The 15,305-nt window shown below is 45.7% G+C and overlaps 1 protein-coding gene across 1 annotated transcript in view; it reads right to left on the bottom strand.

The window, feature by feature from the left end:
• Window positions 1–1,224: 1,224 nt before the first annotated feature.
• The window catches only part of LOC130129676 (uncharacterized protein C18orf63), a 35,815-nt gene continuing 21,734 nt past the window's right edge, over window positions 1,225–15,305 (bottom strand). The window contains exons 8-13 of the mRNA XM_056299263.1: window positions 14,578–14,674; window positions 14,353–14,438; window positions 13,624–13,810; window positions 7,296–8,039; window positions 6,537–6,620; window positions 1,225–1,347 (exon numbers count right to left, since the gene is read on the bottom strand). Of these exons, the coding sequence (XP_056155238.1) occupies window positions 1,225–1,347; window positions 6,537–6,620; window positions 7,296–8,039; window positions 13,624–13,810; window positions 14,353–14,438; window positions 14,578–14,674 (1,321 nt within the window). The remainder of the gene's footprint in view (window positions 1,348–6,536; window positions 6,621–7,295; window positions 8,040–13,623; window positions 13,811–14,352; window positions 14,439–14,577; window positions 14,675–15,305) is intronic.

Genomic DNA, 15,305 nt, shown 5'->3' with positions numbered 1-15,305 from the left:
GTCTATTGTGTTGCCTACCAACACGGGGATCGCCGGTTCGAATCCCCCTGCTTGGTCAGGCGCCCCTACAGACACAATTGGCCCTGTCTGCGGTTGGGAAGCCAGATGTGGGTATGTGTCCTGGTTGCTGCACTAGCGCCTCCTCTGGTCGGTCGGGGCGCCTGTTCGGGAGGGAGGGGGAACTGGGGGGAATAGTGTGATCCTCCCACATGCTATCTCCCCCTGGTGAAACTCCTCACTGTCAGGTGAAAAGAAGCAGCTGGTGACTCCACATGTATGGGAGGAGGCATGTGGTAGTCTGCAGCCCTCCCCGGATCAGCAGAGGGGGTGGAGCAGAGACCGGGACGGCTCAGAAGAGTGGGGTAATTGGCCGGATACAACTGGGGAGAAAAAGGAAAAAAAACAAAAAACAAAAGGAAAGGCAGGGGAGAGAGACAGGATGACATGCAACAAAGGGCCCGGGCCGGATTCGAACCCAGGCCGCTGTGCTAAGAACTCAGCCTCATGTGGTGCCCTCTAGCAGGTGAGCCACGGGGTGCCCCGAATCAGGCTTCTTTCCACTCTAGAGGAAGACAACTTGCTGCGTATGGGCAGAACGGCTCATTCTGTTTGAGCAGAGGAAGAAATATTCAACAACAAGAAGTTTCAAATGTTTTTTATCTCAACCACAATATGATCATAAAACTGTCTCAACGGTGAACAAATGCTTCTAAAAAGAATCCAAACACGTCTGGATAATGTAACATTCTCATTACAAACAGGCTGTGAGACCTTAATAAAATAGCAACATTTCTAAATTAAAGAATGAATCTATCTTCAAAATCAAGGAAACGGGACTTGAACTTGAAACTATAATTAGCTTAGTTTTTAAGCTGGTTCTGATCCAGTTTGGGATGAAAACGGTCAGCATGTAACAGCAGCTCATTTGACATCAACTGACAGCTGGCACAGTGGGCCTATGCAGAAGACAAGGCGGTTCAACAACACAGTGCATACGTGTGTGTGTGTGTGTGTGTGTGCATATGGGTGATGTGTAGGATGTGGATGCATGTGGTTAAGTGTATGTGTGTATTTTTGTTTCAGTGTACGTATGTGAATGCTTTGGGTGCTTAAGTATGCATCTCTGAATGTGAGTTTTAAGTGTGTGTGTGTGTGTGTGTGTGTGTGTGTGTATGCGTGTGTGATATCCATACTGTGTACATGTGTGTTACAGTACTTTGTATGTTAGGCCTCAGCCAGACAGCTCATGACTTTTAACATCAATACGTCCTTCCTGTCATTGGCACGTATAGCCACGCCTCTTCCTTTCAGCCAGACCAATAGGGTTGCAGAATTCACCTTGGCCAGCTGGAGAAAGCAGGAGAGAGAGGGGAAAGAGAGAAAGAGAGAGTGAGTGAGAGGGTGAGAGAGAGCGAGAGAGAGAGAGGATATCATCCATCCATCCATTATCCGAACCACGTATCCTGCTCTCAGGGTTGCGGGAATGCTGGAGCCTATCCCAGCAGTCATTGGGTGGCAGGCAGGGAGACATCCTGGACAGGCCACCAAGCCATCACACAGGGCCCACACACACACACACATACACACACACACCTAGGGACAGTGTAGTACGGCCGATTCACCTGACCTACATGTCTTTGGACTATGGGAGGAAACCGGAGCACCCGGAGGAAACCCATGCAGACACGGGGAGAACATGCAAACTCCACACAGAGGACGACCCCCTCCCATTAGAGGATATCAACATATATAAAATAATGTCAGATTCCAGGTTTAAATTGACTTCAGTTTTCATTCAAAACAAGTAAAGTCTTTTCACAATAAAACTCATCTCTTTAAAATGATCAACAGCAGGTTAGTTTAATGTGAAATAAGACTACATTTGGCAGGGAGATTATAAATGTAAGCATAACACACACACACACACACACACACACACACACACACACACACACACACACGCACACACACATGCACACACACAGCCTCCTGGTGAGATTAGATGTGATTTGGAGGAGGCTTATAATGAAGGAGTATTAGTGAAGCACTCCGGGTAGTCCATTTGTGTTGGATGGGGGTCAATGGTGTTATCTAACGCCAGAAGAGAGCAGGAAGCTCTACTTTCCAGAACAAACTGTTCACAGTCTGAATTCATCTGCTTCCCCTTTATGAACCCATACAGGGAGCAGATCCCAGTGACCACCAGTGCATGACTGCAGTTATACTGGTCATCTCCCAGTAGATCACAGTAGAAGCCTGGTTGTGATGGACCGGTTGGAGGTGTGTGTATAAAACAGTAGCTGGGATATGTAGTCAAGCCGCTGTGGTAAGTAAGAGGAAAAAGAGATATAATTGATGTATGGTTGTAAATATCCCTGACTGCAGCTGTAAAACTGATGAATGGACCTATTAATCCCACTGGCCCCTTGAGCGGCTGTCTCTTCATTACCTTAACTCCCTCCCCCTCCTCTTCCTCCCCCTGAAGGGTGTTTATAAGGTAGCACAGGCTAAACACACCGAACTATTTGCTGCAAAATTCATTGTGAATTTGATTATGTGAACCTGAGCCAAACTAGACATGCACAAAAAAACACCCCTTTTGAGTGTCAAACTGTAAGTTGTTTTTTTTTTGTTCATGTCTATAACTCTTACTTTTACAATAAGTATATATCGTTGATTTACTTTGGAAACAACAATTTTCAAATCCACATCCTTGCAAGTACATCTGAATCCTTGTGACAAAACCCATACTGTCAGTTTGCTGAGAGGAAAAATTCTGGACAGACATCCCACCCTGAATACGTTCCACAACCCAGTGGAGGATGACACAAATAAACCCAAATCGAACCCAACTTAATGTCATCTACATTCACCATGATATACGAAGGTAACTTTTCAACTAATGTTCGGGAGCAGGGCCACGCCTCAACCACTCCTTTAACCACCTGGCAAGCCTACTTTTTATTTGGGATCCCCCCCCTTTTTTTTTCTCCCCAATTGTATCTGGCCAATCACCCCACTCTTCCAAGCTGTCCCAGTCACTACTCCACCCCCTCTGCTGATCCGGGAAGGGCTGCAGACTACCACATGTCTCCTCTGATACATATGAAGTCACCAGCTGCTTCCTTTCACCTGACAGTGAAGAGTTTCACCAGGGGGATGTACCTCGTGGGAAAATCACGTTATTCCCCCCCTGCCGAAAAGGTGACCCGACCGACCAACAGTGGCTGTGCAAGTTTAATGAAGTTATTTCTGACTTTTAAAGACTGCATTGAGTGGCACTGTGGCCCAGTGGTTAGTGCTGTTGCCTCATAGCAAGAAGGTCCTGGGTTCGAACCCCAGGCTGTCCCTGGTCCTTTCTGTGTGGAGTTTGCATGTTCTCCCCATGTCTGCATGGGCGTCCTCCGGGCACTCCGGAGGACACCATGTGAGGGTTAATACTCCTGTCTGTGCCCCTGACCAAGGCAATAGAAAAAAGGACTGGAGTTGGTCCCTGGGTGCTACACGGCAGCTGCCCACTGCTCCTAGCTACACAGTTCATCATCATCATCAGTTCCGTAACCTATGGAGGTCATAGGAGCACAGCTGATGCCTCAACAAGTCTCTTCCACCGTTCTCTATCCATTGCAGCTCTCCCCGCCTCCACTACACTCATCTGTAGCCATTCTCCGATGTTGTTTACCCGGGTTTTTCGCAGTCTCCCTCTCTTCCTAGTTCCTTCTACCAGGCTTTGCAGGATGTCCTTTGAAAGTGTCCTTTCCATTCGGCAAAAGTGCCCAAATCAGTTTAATTTCCTTTTTTTACCATTATCAGTAAACTATCATGGTGACCAATAGCTTCCTTAACTCTGTTCAGCACGTCATTGTTGGTGACGTGCACTGTGTATAGGATTTGCAGCATTCTTCTATATGCTCTAAGTTCAAAGGCTTGTATTTTTTTCTCCACAGCTTTTGTTAGGGTCCAGGGTTCTGCACTGTATAGACGAGTTGCTGTTAAGATGCTGCGGAGCAGTTGCATTTTTGACTTCATTCCAAGTTTTTATCTTTCCAGATCGTGTTGAGCTTGTTCATTGCACTTGCTGCGATGGCGATTCTGCTCCTAATTTCTTTTTCCAATCTTCCATCTTTGTTAATCACAGATCCAAGACATTTGAAAGACGTGACTTCCTCAAGTTTTTCGCTGTCAACAATGATTTCTGTGTTCTGCTCTTCAATCTCTTCAGTCTCCCTCCTCGGGTGATCTTCTGTTGTTGTGATTTTGCTTTTTTGAGTACTGATCAACATACCCATGTCCTTAGCTGCCTTGTCCAGTCTTCTGGTTATTTCAGCTAGTTCTTCCCTGTTGCTGGCGATTAGAGCTATGTCATCTGCAAAGCAAGGTTGGTGATTTTTCTTCCGCCGACTGTGAGAGTTGGTTCAAAACCCTCCACAGCATTGGTGATAATCTCTTCAAGGAATACATTGAAAAGGCACGGTGACAGTAAACAACCTTGTCTCACTCCTACTGTTGTAGTGAACCAGTCTGAGTGTGCTGTCCACTAGCACGGCACTTTTCGAATCTTTATAAAGAGCTTCGATAACTTGGACAAGGTGTTCGTTGATGTTATGTTTTCTCATGATTTTCTATAGAGCCTGTTGCCACAATCTGTCGAATGCTTTCTTAAAATCAGTAAAGTTGTGATGGACTTCTCGTTGATGTTCTATACATTTTTCCACAAAGAACCCTCAAATTGAAGATTTGCTCGATTGTGCTTCTTCCAGACCTGAAACCAGCTTGTTCTTCAGCAAGAATCTGCTCAACTTGTGGTTTGATTCTCCTGAGAATTACCTTGCTCACATGGCTGATTAGACTTATGGTTTTGTAGTTCTTGCATAATTTCAAATTTCCTTTCTTTGGAAGTGGAATCAGTATCAAAGTAGTCCACTGCGTAGGCCATTTCTTCAGGCTATAAATTTTGTTGCAGATGCTAAGTAAGATGTCTATACCTTATCGCCGCCATTTTTTTACTAGTTCCACTTGTATATTGTCTGCTCCTGGTGCTTTTGTCATTTTTCAGATGGCTTCTTCAACTTCGCATCTTAAGATGTGATCTTTGTCTTCTGCGCCTTTGTTCTCATCAACTGTTGGTTATATACTTCCTGATTTTCATTGAGGTCACAATTGTAAAGATCACTGCAGTATTCTGCCCACCTCTTTGCAATCAGTTTTTTGTCTGAGATCAGTTCTCCCATTTGTGTCGTTGCTTGATTGAAACCTGACAATGCTTGATTGAAACCTTTTCGACATTAGTATGTAGTCTATTTGGCTGTGGTTTGTGCCATCCGGTGAGTGCCATGTAGTTTTCCGCGAGTTCTTGTGAGGGTGGAGTGTGTTTGCCAGAACCAGTTGTTGTTCGCACACAAACTCTAGTAGTCTGAGACCTCTCTCGTTAGTTTCTCCTACACCAAATTTCCCAAAGTTTCCTCTCCAGTTCATGTGTCTCAGGGCCGACTTTGGCATTCCAATCACACTGCACAATCAAAATATCTTTATTTGGTTTTTTTCTTGATGCAATTTTCAACTTCTTCAATCTCCTCGTCGGTGTGATCTGTCGTAGGTGCATAGACTTGGATAATAGTGATGTTGCAAGGTTGAGCTTTTAGTTGCAGTGATGATCCTGTCTGAGATTGGTGAGCATTCTAGTCCTGAATTGACTGTGTCTTTGTGCACCATAAATCCAACACCTCGGACATGTTTGAGACTGTTACCACCGTGTCAGACCTTATGACCTTTGTCAGTGACATTCTCCCCCATGTCTTTCCATCTCATCTCTGAAATACCTAATACATTCCAATTGTACCTTTCCATTTCGTGGCAGAGTTCTTGTAATTTTCCAGGTGTGTTCAATGTTCTTACATTCCAGGTCCCTGTGGTGAACACAGATTTCTGTAGCTTTAGATTTGTAGTTTGCCTTTTTTCTTCCTCAGTAACATATTTTTCGACTTCGCCCCAAGGAAGGTTGGTGAAGGACGCGGCCATTGTTAACCCGGGCCTCGACCGATCTGATATGGTGACTGAGTTTGGTTGAGTCATCATTGTGTTTCAGTAGGGGTACCTAGTGGTCCCTATGTCCTCTCCAGGTATGGATGGCCGTTGGTTCACATAGGAACTCCTCCGCCCTTTGACAGGTTTTGTTTTTAGTCCTGCTGGGTGTCCACACACCCTCCTCACAACAACCCAAGGGTTGAAGTGGGGGTGCCGGTTTAGTCGCTGACAACCCGACGGTTGCAGTTTAATGTTGTACCCAGGACATTAGACCCAGGACCAAATGTCTAAAGACCTCTAACACACTATTTAGTCTGAAAATATTAACCTCAGCTGTTTTCAGAAGCTGTAGGGACTTGAAATTAGGATATGATTTAAGACTTCTTTCTAAATCATGACTTTTCCAGGACCAGCACAACACTCTGGAGAGAAGGAGCGAAAGAATAAAACAGGTAAGAAGAGGGAAGTAAGGCAGAATACAAGGACAACGAAATGAAGGAGCTTTTTCACACCTGATTGCTTCTGGCCATCGCCTCCACATTCACCTGCTGCACTGCAGACCTGCGTCTCTTCACCGTCTCCTGAACTGGTTCTCCCTAAACAGACACAGAGAGACACAGCAGGTTTACATCAGACAGACAGGTAGGCTGCAGCAGAAACACAGAGAGACAGACAGTAGGTCTGATTCATAATCTACTCTTTTGTCTTGATGCATGCTCAATGATCCAGGTAAGAAAATCAAAGAAGGTTGAATCAGTTTATCTGGACACAATGTTTATTGACAGATATACGTTTTATGATGTGATGAACTGATTCAACCTTCTTTGGTCTACTGTTTTCTTTCTGAACAAATACTTCAGATGGTCGGTAAATATAAAGGTGATCTGATGTGCATCATCATATGCAAAATGTGACTAGAATTAAAGTTTTTCATGTGAGCAGAACTGACAATATTCTTGCTCTTCTTTTATTCTTTTTCCTTTTTTCAGTTTGTTTCAGTTTGTTCTATCAAGTCTTCGAGCTGTATAAAAATCGAGCAGTGACACATGTTGCACAGACGATGCTGAGCTGAATAATTTTTCCTGGAAAAGCGCTCCCAGAGAGTAACCATTGAAATGAGACACTACAATGATTTGGATATTTGTGGATTAGTTTTTATCTTAAATATACCACAGATAGAGAGTGTTAAACAGCACATTTGTTCGTCTCGAAATCTCCCGGATTGTATCTTTAAATGTAAAATATATTAGTCTGAGACAGGTTAGACTCACCTCTTGACTGTTGGGGATGTCAGAGGGTGTCAGGGGTTGCGGAGGCTGATGTGTTGGTTGTTGACCCCCCTTGTCCTGTGGCAATTTGTCTGTGGGGGTGGATGTGGGGTTAGGGTGGGTTTCCGGTGTGGGCTTAGGGTCCGGGGAGGGCTTTGGATGAAGGCTGAGGCTTGATTCAGGTTTGGAGCAAGGGCTGCGGCTATGGAGGGGGTTTGGGTGAGGGGGGTGGCTCCTGCAGGATTTTGAGCGGCGGGTGAAGCAAGGGACAATGCGTGAGGGAGGCCTCTGAGACAACTTGAATGAGGAGGATGAAGAAGATGAAGCGGAGGGAGAAGAACGTTGGGGTCTTTTATTTCCAAAGGCGGGTAGTGTGACTCTCCCTCCCTCCTCTGTTCCTCCACTCCTCTGCTCCTGCTGTCTCTGAGACTGGAGCTGGGTGATGTCGACGTGGCATGGCAGAGACTTGTTCCTGAAAATGGGAACCAGTTTGGGGACTGGTTTTGCTGGGATGAGCCCAGGATCACAGTTGGAAGAGGAAAGAGAGTAGGTGGATGTGCCTGAGGTTGTGGATGAAGACACCTCTCTGTCTCCTCCCCCGACCTGTCTCTCCACACAGCTCTGACCTCCAGGCTGCTGGGAGCAAAATGAAGGCTTCGCCAATTGGAAAGCAGAGGCCGGGAGCTGGGTAAGAGCCAGCTGGCTGGAGCAGCTGGAGGTCAGGTTTGTTGGTTTGCCACCAAACACCTGGGGACAAAGAAATAGAATAGAATAGAATAAAATAGAATAGAATAGCATATTAAAGTGGACAACCCAGCCCCTGAGGATGCATAAGCCAGTGCATTCTTAGTGTTGGTCCCAAGCCCGGATAAATGGGGAGGGTTGCGTCAAGAAGGGCATCTGGTGTAAAATCTTTGTCAAATCAAATATGCGGATAATAAATCAGGTTTCTATAGGATCATAAATCAGGTTTCTATATCGGATCGGTGAAGGCCTGGGTTACCAACGACCACCACCGGTACCGTTGGCCAGCAGGGTGCCAGTGGAAACTATGCTATTGTTGGGCGAAGGAGAGGGGGAAGGCATGTCCAGAGACAGCGGGAAAGGAGGAAGGGTAGGAGTGTGGAGGTGAGAGTCGGAACTTTGAATGCTGGCACTATGACTGGTAAAGGGAGAGAGCTGACTGATATGATGGAGAGAAGAAAGGTGGATATACTGTGTTTGCAAGAGACCAGGTAGAAGGGGAGTAATGCCAGGAATAGTCTGTTAAAATATCTTTATTTTTTTCTCTGTCTGTTACAGTTTTATAAAATATGGTTTCTCAGTAAAAGCTCTGAAGAACCCAACACGGTCTCCTGAGTACTTACCGGAGCCATTTGTTTAGCTCGCTGTCTCGGCTATGTAGAGGCATATAGCTGAGGGCAGAAGAGTAAAAAGATTTGTCAACATGTCAAGTGCATCACCTAGGACTTGATACACGTCACCTCCAACGCCAGCAAAGACGTCCCAGGCAGGAGGCCCCCACCCCCACCCCCACCCCCCGGGATGGATGTCAGGTCAGAGTGCAAATCATCCGCTTCATGCCGATCAAGCAGCTCAACTACAAGCCAGGCTGCAGCACAAGCACGAGCAAATGCCGAAGCTGCCCGCACCAGAGCTCAGCACACCAAACGCCAAATAGACATGGAGGTCGAGAAGGCACGCATTGAGGCAACGCTAAACACCCTGAAGCAGGAGGGCGAGGCTGAAGTGGCACTCGCCGCAGCTAGGGTCCTGGAGGCTGCGGTTGAAGACCCACTTGAGCCTACTGAGCTGGCCAGTGCAGGCATCCCTGTTGCAACACCTGCTTCGATCAGGTGCACTGAAGAATATTCAACTACCCACTTCTACAATGACCATGATATAAACGAAGCAAGGAAGGATGACGTGGAACGACAGTCTGACCATGGCGACACTCACAACCTGGATCAGAGTGCGCTGCACCCAGTCGCTGTGTACGCACATTGGTGTTGTACAGACTCTTCAACCAGGTGGCAGCCTAACCATTCCAAAGTAATGTGTCGCTGGCAAGGTCTTCCTTTTTTGATATGTTTGGTGTACAAGGGGACGCCCCCCCACACACAATGAAGACATGCTCCGGCATAACAGACACCAGTGGCCGAAGAGCCCACGGCTTTGTCATTGAGGGTGTGGATGGAAAAGTATCCATGTCGATGCCTATGCTCACCTAATGTAACCAGATCCCAGACAACAGAAGGTTGATACCTACCCCAGAGGCCGCTGCTGCTCACCCTCATCTTCAGCCCATCATATCGCAGATAACTCCACTGGATCCATCAGCAGACATTCTTTTCCTCCTGGGCAGGGATATCATTCGGGCTCACAAGGTTCACAGTCAGGTAAACGGCCCACATGATGTACCTTAAGCTCAATGCCTTGATCTAGGATGGGGAATAACAGGAGATGTTTGCCTCACAGGAGCCCATAAGACCACTGTGAACTCTTTCAAGATATGTAAATATCAATGGGCGACCTAGCTTTCTCTCTCCTTGTGAAAACAGAATCCATACTGAAGAGAGGTTCACAGCGAAATACCCCTTCTTTGAAACACACAGGCCCATCAGTAGCACTACGTGACCACCCATCTAAATCCAGCTGATCATGCCACTTGAGCATTACCTGCTGAGCATCTGTCTCTCTCTACATGGCTGAGTGGACCTGCTTTCCCCACTGACTCAAAGCAAAGTCAAATACAGGAGGAACCTTTTGACCTTGTTGACCCCGAGACTGATTCTGAACTGCGTCCAGAGGTCATGATCTGTGCCACCGCCCTGTGAAAAGGTAAACTTGGAAGTGCTAGATTTGAAAGATTCTCAAGCTGGAGTCTTCTGTTGAGAGCCGTTGCTAGGCTGCAACACATCGCCAAGTCCTTCAAATATGGACCAGAGAAGATAGCGCCTGTCATGGATGGCATGAGTGTAGTTAAGGACCTTGACGAAGAATAGCTTCACCAGGCCAAAGCCACTATCATTCGCACTGTGCAGAGAGGACTACATAGGTGATGTCAGACACATGGAACGAGGTGAGCCCGTCACAAAATCAAGCCCACTTGGCAAGCTGAGTCCATTTATTGATGCAAGTGGAGTTCTTAAGAGTCAGTGGTCAGCTGACAAGAGCAGTTAACATCAGATGAAATGCATCCTATGCTCATTCCCGGAAGACACCACATAGCCCAGCTAATAATCAGGCACTTTCATGAAAAGGTATGACGGGGTCGTCAGAGCTGCAGGTTTTTGGATTGTTGGAGGAAACAGAGCTGTAAGCAGTACAATCTTCAACTGCATCATATGCCGCAGACTGAGGCAAACAACAACAACAAATTATGTCAGACTTACCTGAGGGCAGGTTATGCACAGACCCTCCTTTCATATGCGTGGGCCTGGATGTTTTCGGTCCATGGCCTGTCACAGTCAGGAAGACATGGTCAAGCAGAGGCCAAGAAATGGGCATTCATCTTCACATGTATGAGCACGTGCACCATACATACTGAAGTCATAGAATTGATGGACACATCATCTTTCATCAACTCACTGCGTCGTTTCTTCGCCATCAGAGGTGCTGCTAAACTGCTCAAGTCTGATTGTGGGACCAATTTCGTGAGTGCCTGCAAAGAACTACAAATTGACAAGAAGGGCTGTCACAACAAGAAAATTGACGCATACCTGGAAGACAGTGGATGTCAGTGGCAGTTTAATCCCCTGCATGCTTCACACATGGCCGGATCTTGGGAGCAGATGATAGAAGTCACACGACGAATCCTGGACGCGATGCTACTACAATATGGCACTGCAAAGCTCACACATTAGGTGCTAGTTACATTCATGGCTGAGGTCACTGCAATAGTATATGCATGGCCTCTCACAATTTTCCACAGATCCAGAACATCCTGCAATTCTCACTCCTGCCATGCTGCTCACCCAAAACCTTGGCACACCACTGGTACCACCAGGCCAGTTTGAAAGCAGTGACCTATTCAGAGTACAGTGGCGACGTGAGCAGTACCTGGCCAATGTCTTCTGGGGGCGATGGCAGAAAGAATACATCAGTGGGCTCTAAGATCATCATAAATGGAGGGCAGGGAGGCCTAATCTAAAAGTAGGAGACGTAGTCCTGCTGAAAGATAGCCAAGAGAAAAGGAATGACTGGCCTGTTGGACTTGTCACCAAGACCTTTTCCAGCGAGGATGGCAGAGTCAGGAAGATAGAGGTCAGCGTTGTCCGAAAGGGCGAGCAAAGACTTTACCTGCAGCCTATAAATGAAGTCATTTTGTTGGTGCCTAAGGACCATTCTTAAGAGACTGTAGACTCTTCATTTTTATGTCCTTTAATATGGTGTGCTTAAGTTAGTTTGGCTTGACATCCTTACGGTCAGGTGGGGAGTATTCTGTCCCTCATATTATATTTTCATATTCATTAGTTCATTCATTGATAAGAGTTAAAATAGATTTAGCAAACGAGTGTTTTAATGCTCTACCGGTGTCAGGAAGCTGAGGTTATGTGTTTATTGCATGTAGCTTTACTATTCTGTTCCCAGTTCTGTGGTCAATACTCCCACCTAGTGGTAGAAAACTTACTGTGGCGAAGAGGCTACCCCGTTCGCTACATTACATTACAAGTAAGTTGTGTTTTGGTAACCATTTTAGTTCGAGCATTCAGAGTGGACGGATAATGATACGTGCGTCTGTCTTTTCCTTCGTCTACTGCCCTTGACACAGGATAATCTGTAAGTTCACTGCTAGATAATGAAGTTGCATTATATATTCTAGCTTTATTTAGATAAATGAATCGAGTTTCATCCTTTCATACTGCATTTACATGATCGGATAGCATGAACTAACTGATTGCTAACTTACCGTAACCTAGAATGTCATTAGATATTAGCTGCGCGCGTAGCAAAATTATTTTACCGTTTCATCTTTGACTTACCTGTTGTTAAGAAAATCGCTTATATTGGTTATAGAGAAGAATGTAATGATTTGATGTGTGGTTTATGTATGTCTACACAGAATAGTCACCCTGTAAAACTCATTTTTACATCCAGGAGCAATACAACAGTGGCATCTCTTTTGTCTTTTTCTGTCCTGTGGCTCCTCAGTCTCCAACTTTCTCTATTACCATTGTATTTGTTGAACTCAGCCAAGCCAGACCAACCCCATGACGTGACAGGTTATAGTACTGCAAGATGATGGCACCCTTGCCACGAAAGATATGACAGGACTTCTTTTTTTTCTTTTATATGTTTACATTTGTCATGTTTGTTACATTATTGCTGATTAGAGTAGAAATACATTTAGTAAATTGTGTTAACTTGATTGACTGCTTCATGTCCACTTTCACCTGAACACAACAGGGACTATATAAAGGATAAGGGAAGCTTCATATTACGTGGACTACCTTTAAACATACGTTTTTTTCCCCTAATTTTGGAATTTTCGACCCCTTTTCTCCCTAATTGTACTTGGCCAATTACCCCAGTCTTCCGAGCCATCCCGGTCGCTGCTCCCCCCCCCTCTGCTGATCCGGGGAGGGCTGCAGACTACCATGTCTCCTCCGATACATGTGGATTCACCAGCCGCTTCTTTTCACCTGACAGTGAGGCGTTTCACCGTGTGGGAGGAGCACGCTATTCCCCCCAGTTCCCCCTCCCCTGAACAGATGCCCCAACTGACCAGAGGTGCTAGTGCAGCGACTAGGACACATACCAACTCCGGCTTCCCACCCGCAGACACGGCCAGTTGTGTCTGTAGGGACGCCTGACCAAGCCAGAGGCAACACGGGGATTCGAACCAGCGATCCCCGTGTTGGTAGGCAATGGAATAGACCGCCACACTACCCGGACACCCCCTTTAAACATAAATTAATGAGACTTTATTGGTCTGTTTGTTTCAAACAGATTTGTCACAATGTTAGTGTCGCTTGCCACTCCCACACCGTTCATACCATTACCAACTAACATATACCATGACCTAACACACCTAGTACACAAACACACACACATACACATCTTCAGACTGTGGAAGGAGACTACACAAAACAGAAAAATGGACAAAGCAGGTAAACTCCAGACAGGCCAGAATCAGACCATGAACCCTCTCACTTAGAGACTACAGTGAACACACACACACACACACACACACACACACACACACACACACACACACACACACACACACACACACACACACGCACACACACTAAACTGTGGATATGGAGGTTGTGCGTGTGTGTGCGTGTGTGTGTGTGTGTGTGTGTGTGTGTGTGTGTGTGTGTACCTGTTCTGATGCAGTGCTGGTGAGACCAGATGTATGACAACAGGGTTTGCTGGTCATGCGCACAGGGAATCCACACACACTCTGCAGTAGCCCCCTGGCGTCCGATATGAAGGAGCCCAGCGCTCCTTGCAGGTCCAGCCTGGTACAGCGTTGTACCGGCTGCAGCCTGATGCAACTCAAGGGGTATCTGGGATAAGCATTAAAGCTACAATCCTGAAGATTTCAAACAAATGTTCTTTTTAATACTGTGGTATATTTAAGACGACATCTAATTCATAAATATCCACATCATGAGTCCATTTAATAATGGTTAGTGTCTGATAGGACTGAGGAAGAAGAGGGCATGTAGTGTTGAGTTTGAAGGAGTGAAGTTGTTGTGTCTAACAAGCAGATATGACAGAACAAGCTGGTAGAAGACCAACAGATAGTACAACATCAGTAAGTAAAGCTCATGTTACACCAGGTTTTTTTCTGACACAACAGCCCTGCTTTCATTCACTCTGAATGGAGCTCAAACAACACTCACCTTGCAGCACCTATATATGAAGACACAGTTACAATAAAATGAGACTTATGACATTCAGGACTGCTACTTTTAGAGAAAAAAAAAAACAAGGCAGACTTGATAAAGGACAAGGCAGAATCTGGTTCCTGTTGACAGGACACTTAATGGCAGCAGAGAGAGAGATGCGATGAATGAAAGAGATGGACTGAGAGCTGAGAGGATACGTGAAGAGTCTCTCTCCCACAAGTTTGAAGTAAACACTACAGTACACTTCCTCCTCCTCAGCTAGCTCTGGGAGTCTGTAGCCATACTGCAAAACACAACACACACACACACAAACACAAACACAAGTTGAGACTTCAAAACAGTGTCTTTATGCATGGTCAATAATCCAGGGTCTTAAATTTTTGTTTTGGGCTCTGTGTGTGTGTGTGAGTGTGAGAGAATACCAGGCTGTCCCAGTGGTTTTTCAGGTCAGTGTAGGTTCTGAACGGTCCGTCATTGGGCAACTGTCGACTGAAACTGATAACCTGACCTCTTTTCATGCTAAACACACGCACACGCACACACACATATATGTAATATGTACATACGCACGATGACACAAACAGAAAATTATGAATGAACACATGTAGTGTTCACACAGATATACACATAGACACACATCCACAGTACAGGGGGACAGAGACAGACAGACAGCGACAGAGAGAGCGAGAGAGATGATGAGCAGATGTAAACGTCTGTCTGGACTGAATTGGCTCATCTGATGGCATACGAGATTTACTGAGTCGACTCCTGCTGGTCACAGTTGGTATAACACACTGGTCTGAAACTCTTCCTGCCTCTTCCTCCTTCATGGTTGAACCAGTTAGGGTTTTAACAGCAAAAGAACAGGTAGAACTTTTCATGTTTTTCAAATAGGAAACTGAATATAAACCTATAAGCCTTACCTGGCAGACCTTACATATGGAGTAATTCTATACAGTACCACCTACACACCTTACATGAGGTAACTTTTTACATGCCCACTTGATGATGAGACCATATCTCTCTACAGTAGGTGACTACATATATCTATAATTTGTTGTACTATCATATAGTTCTGTAAACTGCCCTGTAAACTGAAATTAAAACTTCAATGGCCTGGCGGCCTGTCCAGGGTGTCTCCCCACCTGCT

Source organism: Lampris incognitus, chromosome 19 (genome assembly GCF_029633865.1).
Source record: "Lampris incognitus isolate fLamInc1 chromosome 19, fLamInc1.hap2, whole genome shotgun sequence".
NCBI lineage: Eukaryota > Metazoa > Chordata > Actinopteri > Lampriformes > Lampridae > Lampris > Lampris incognitus.
The sequence above is the reverse complement of the archived record's forward strand: the minus strand, read 5'-3'. Positions and strand labels throughout refer to the sequence as shown.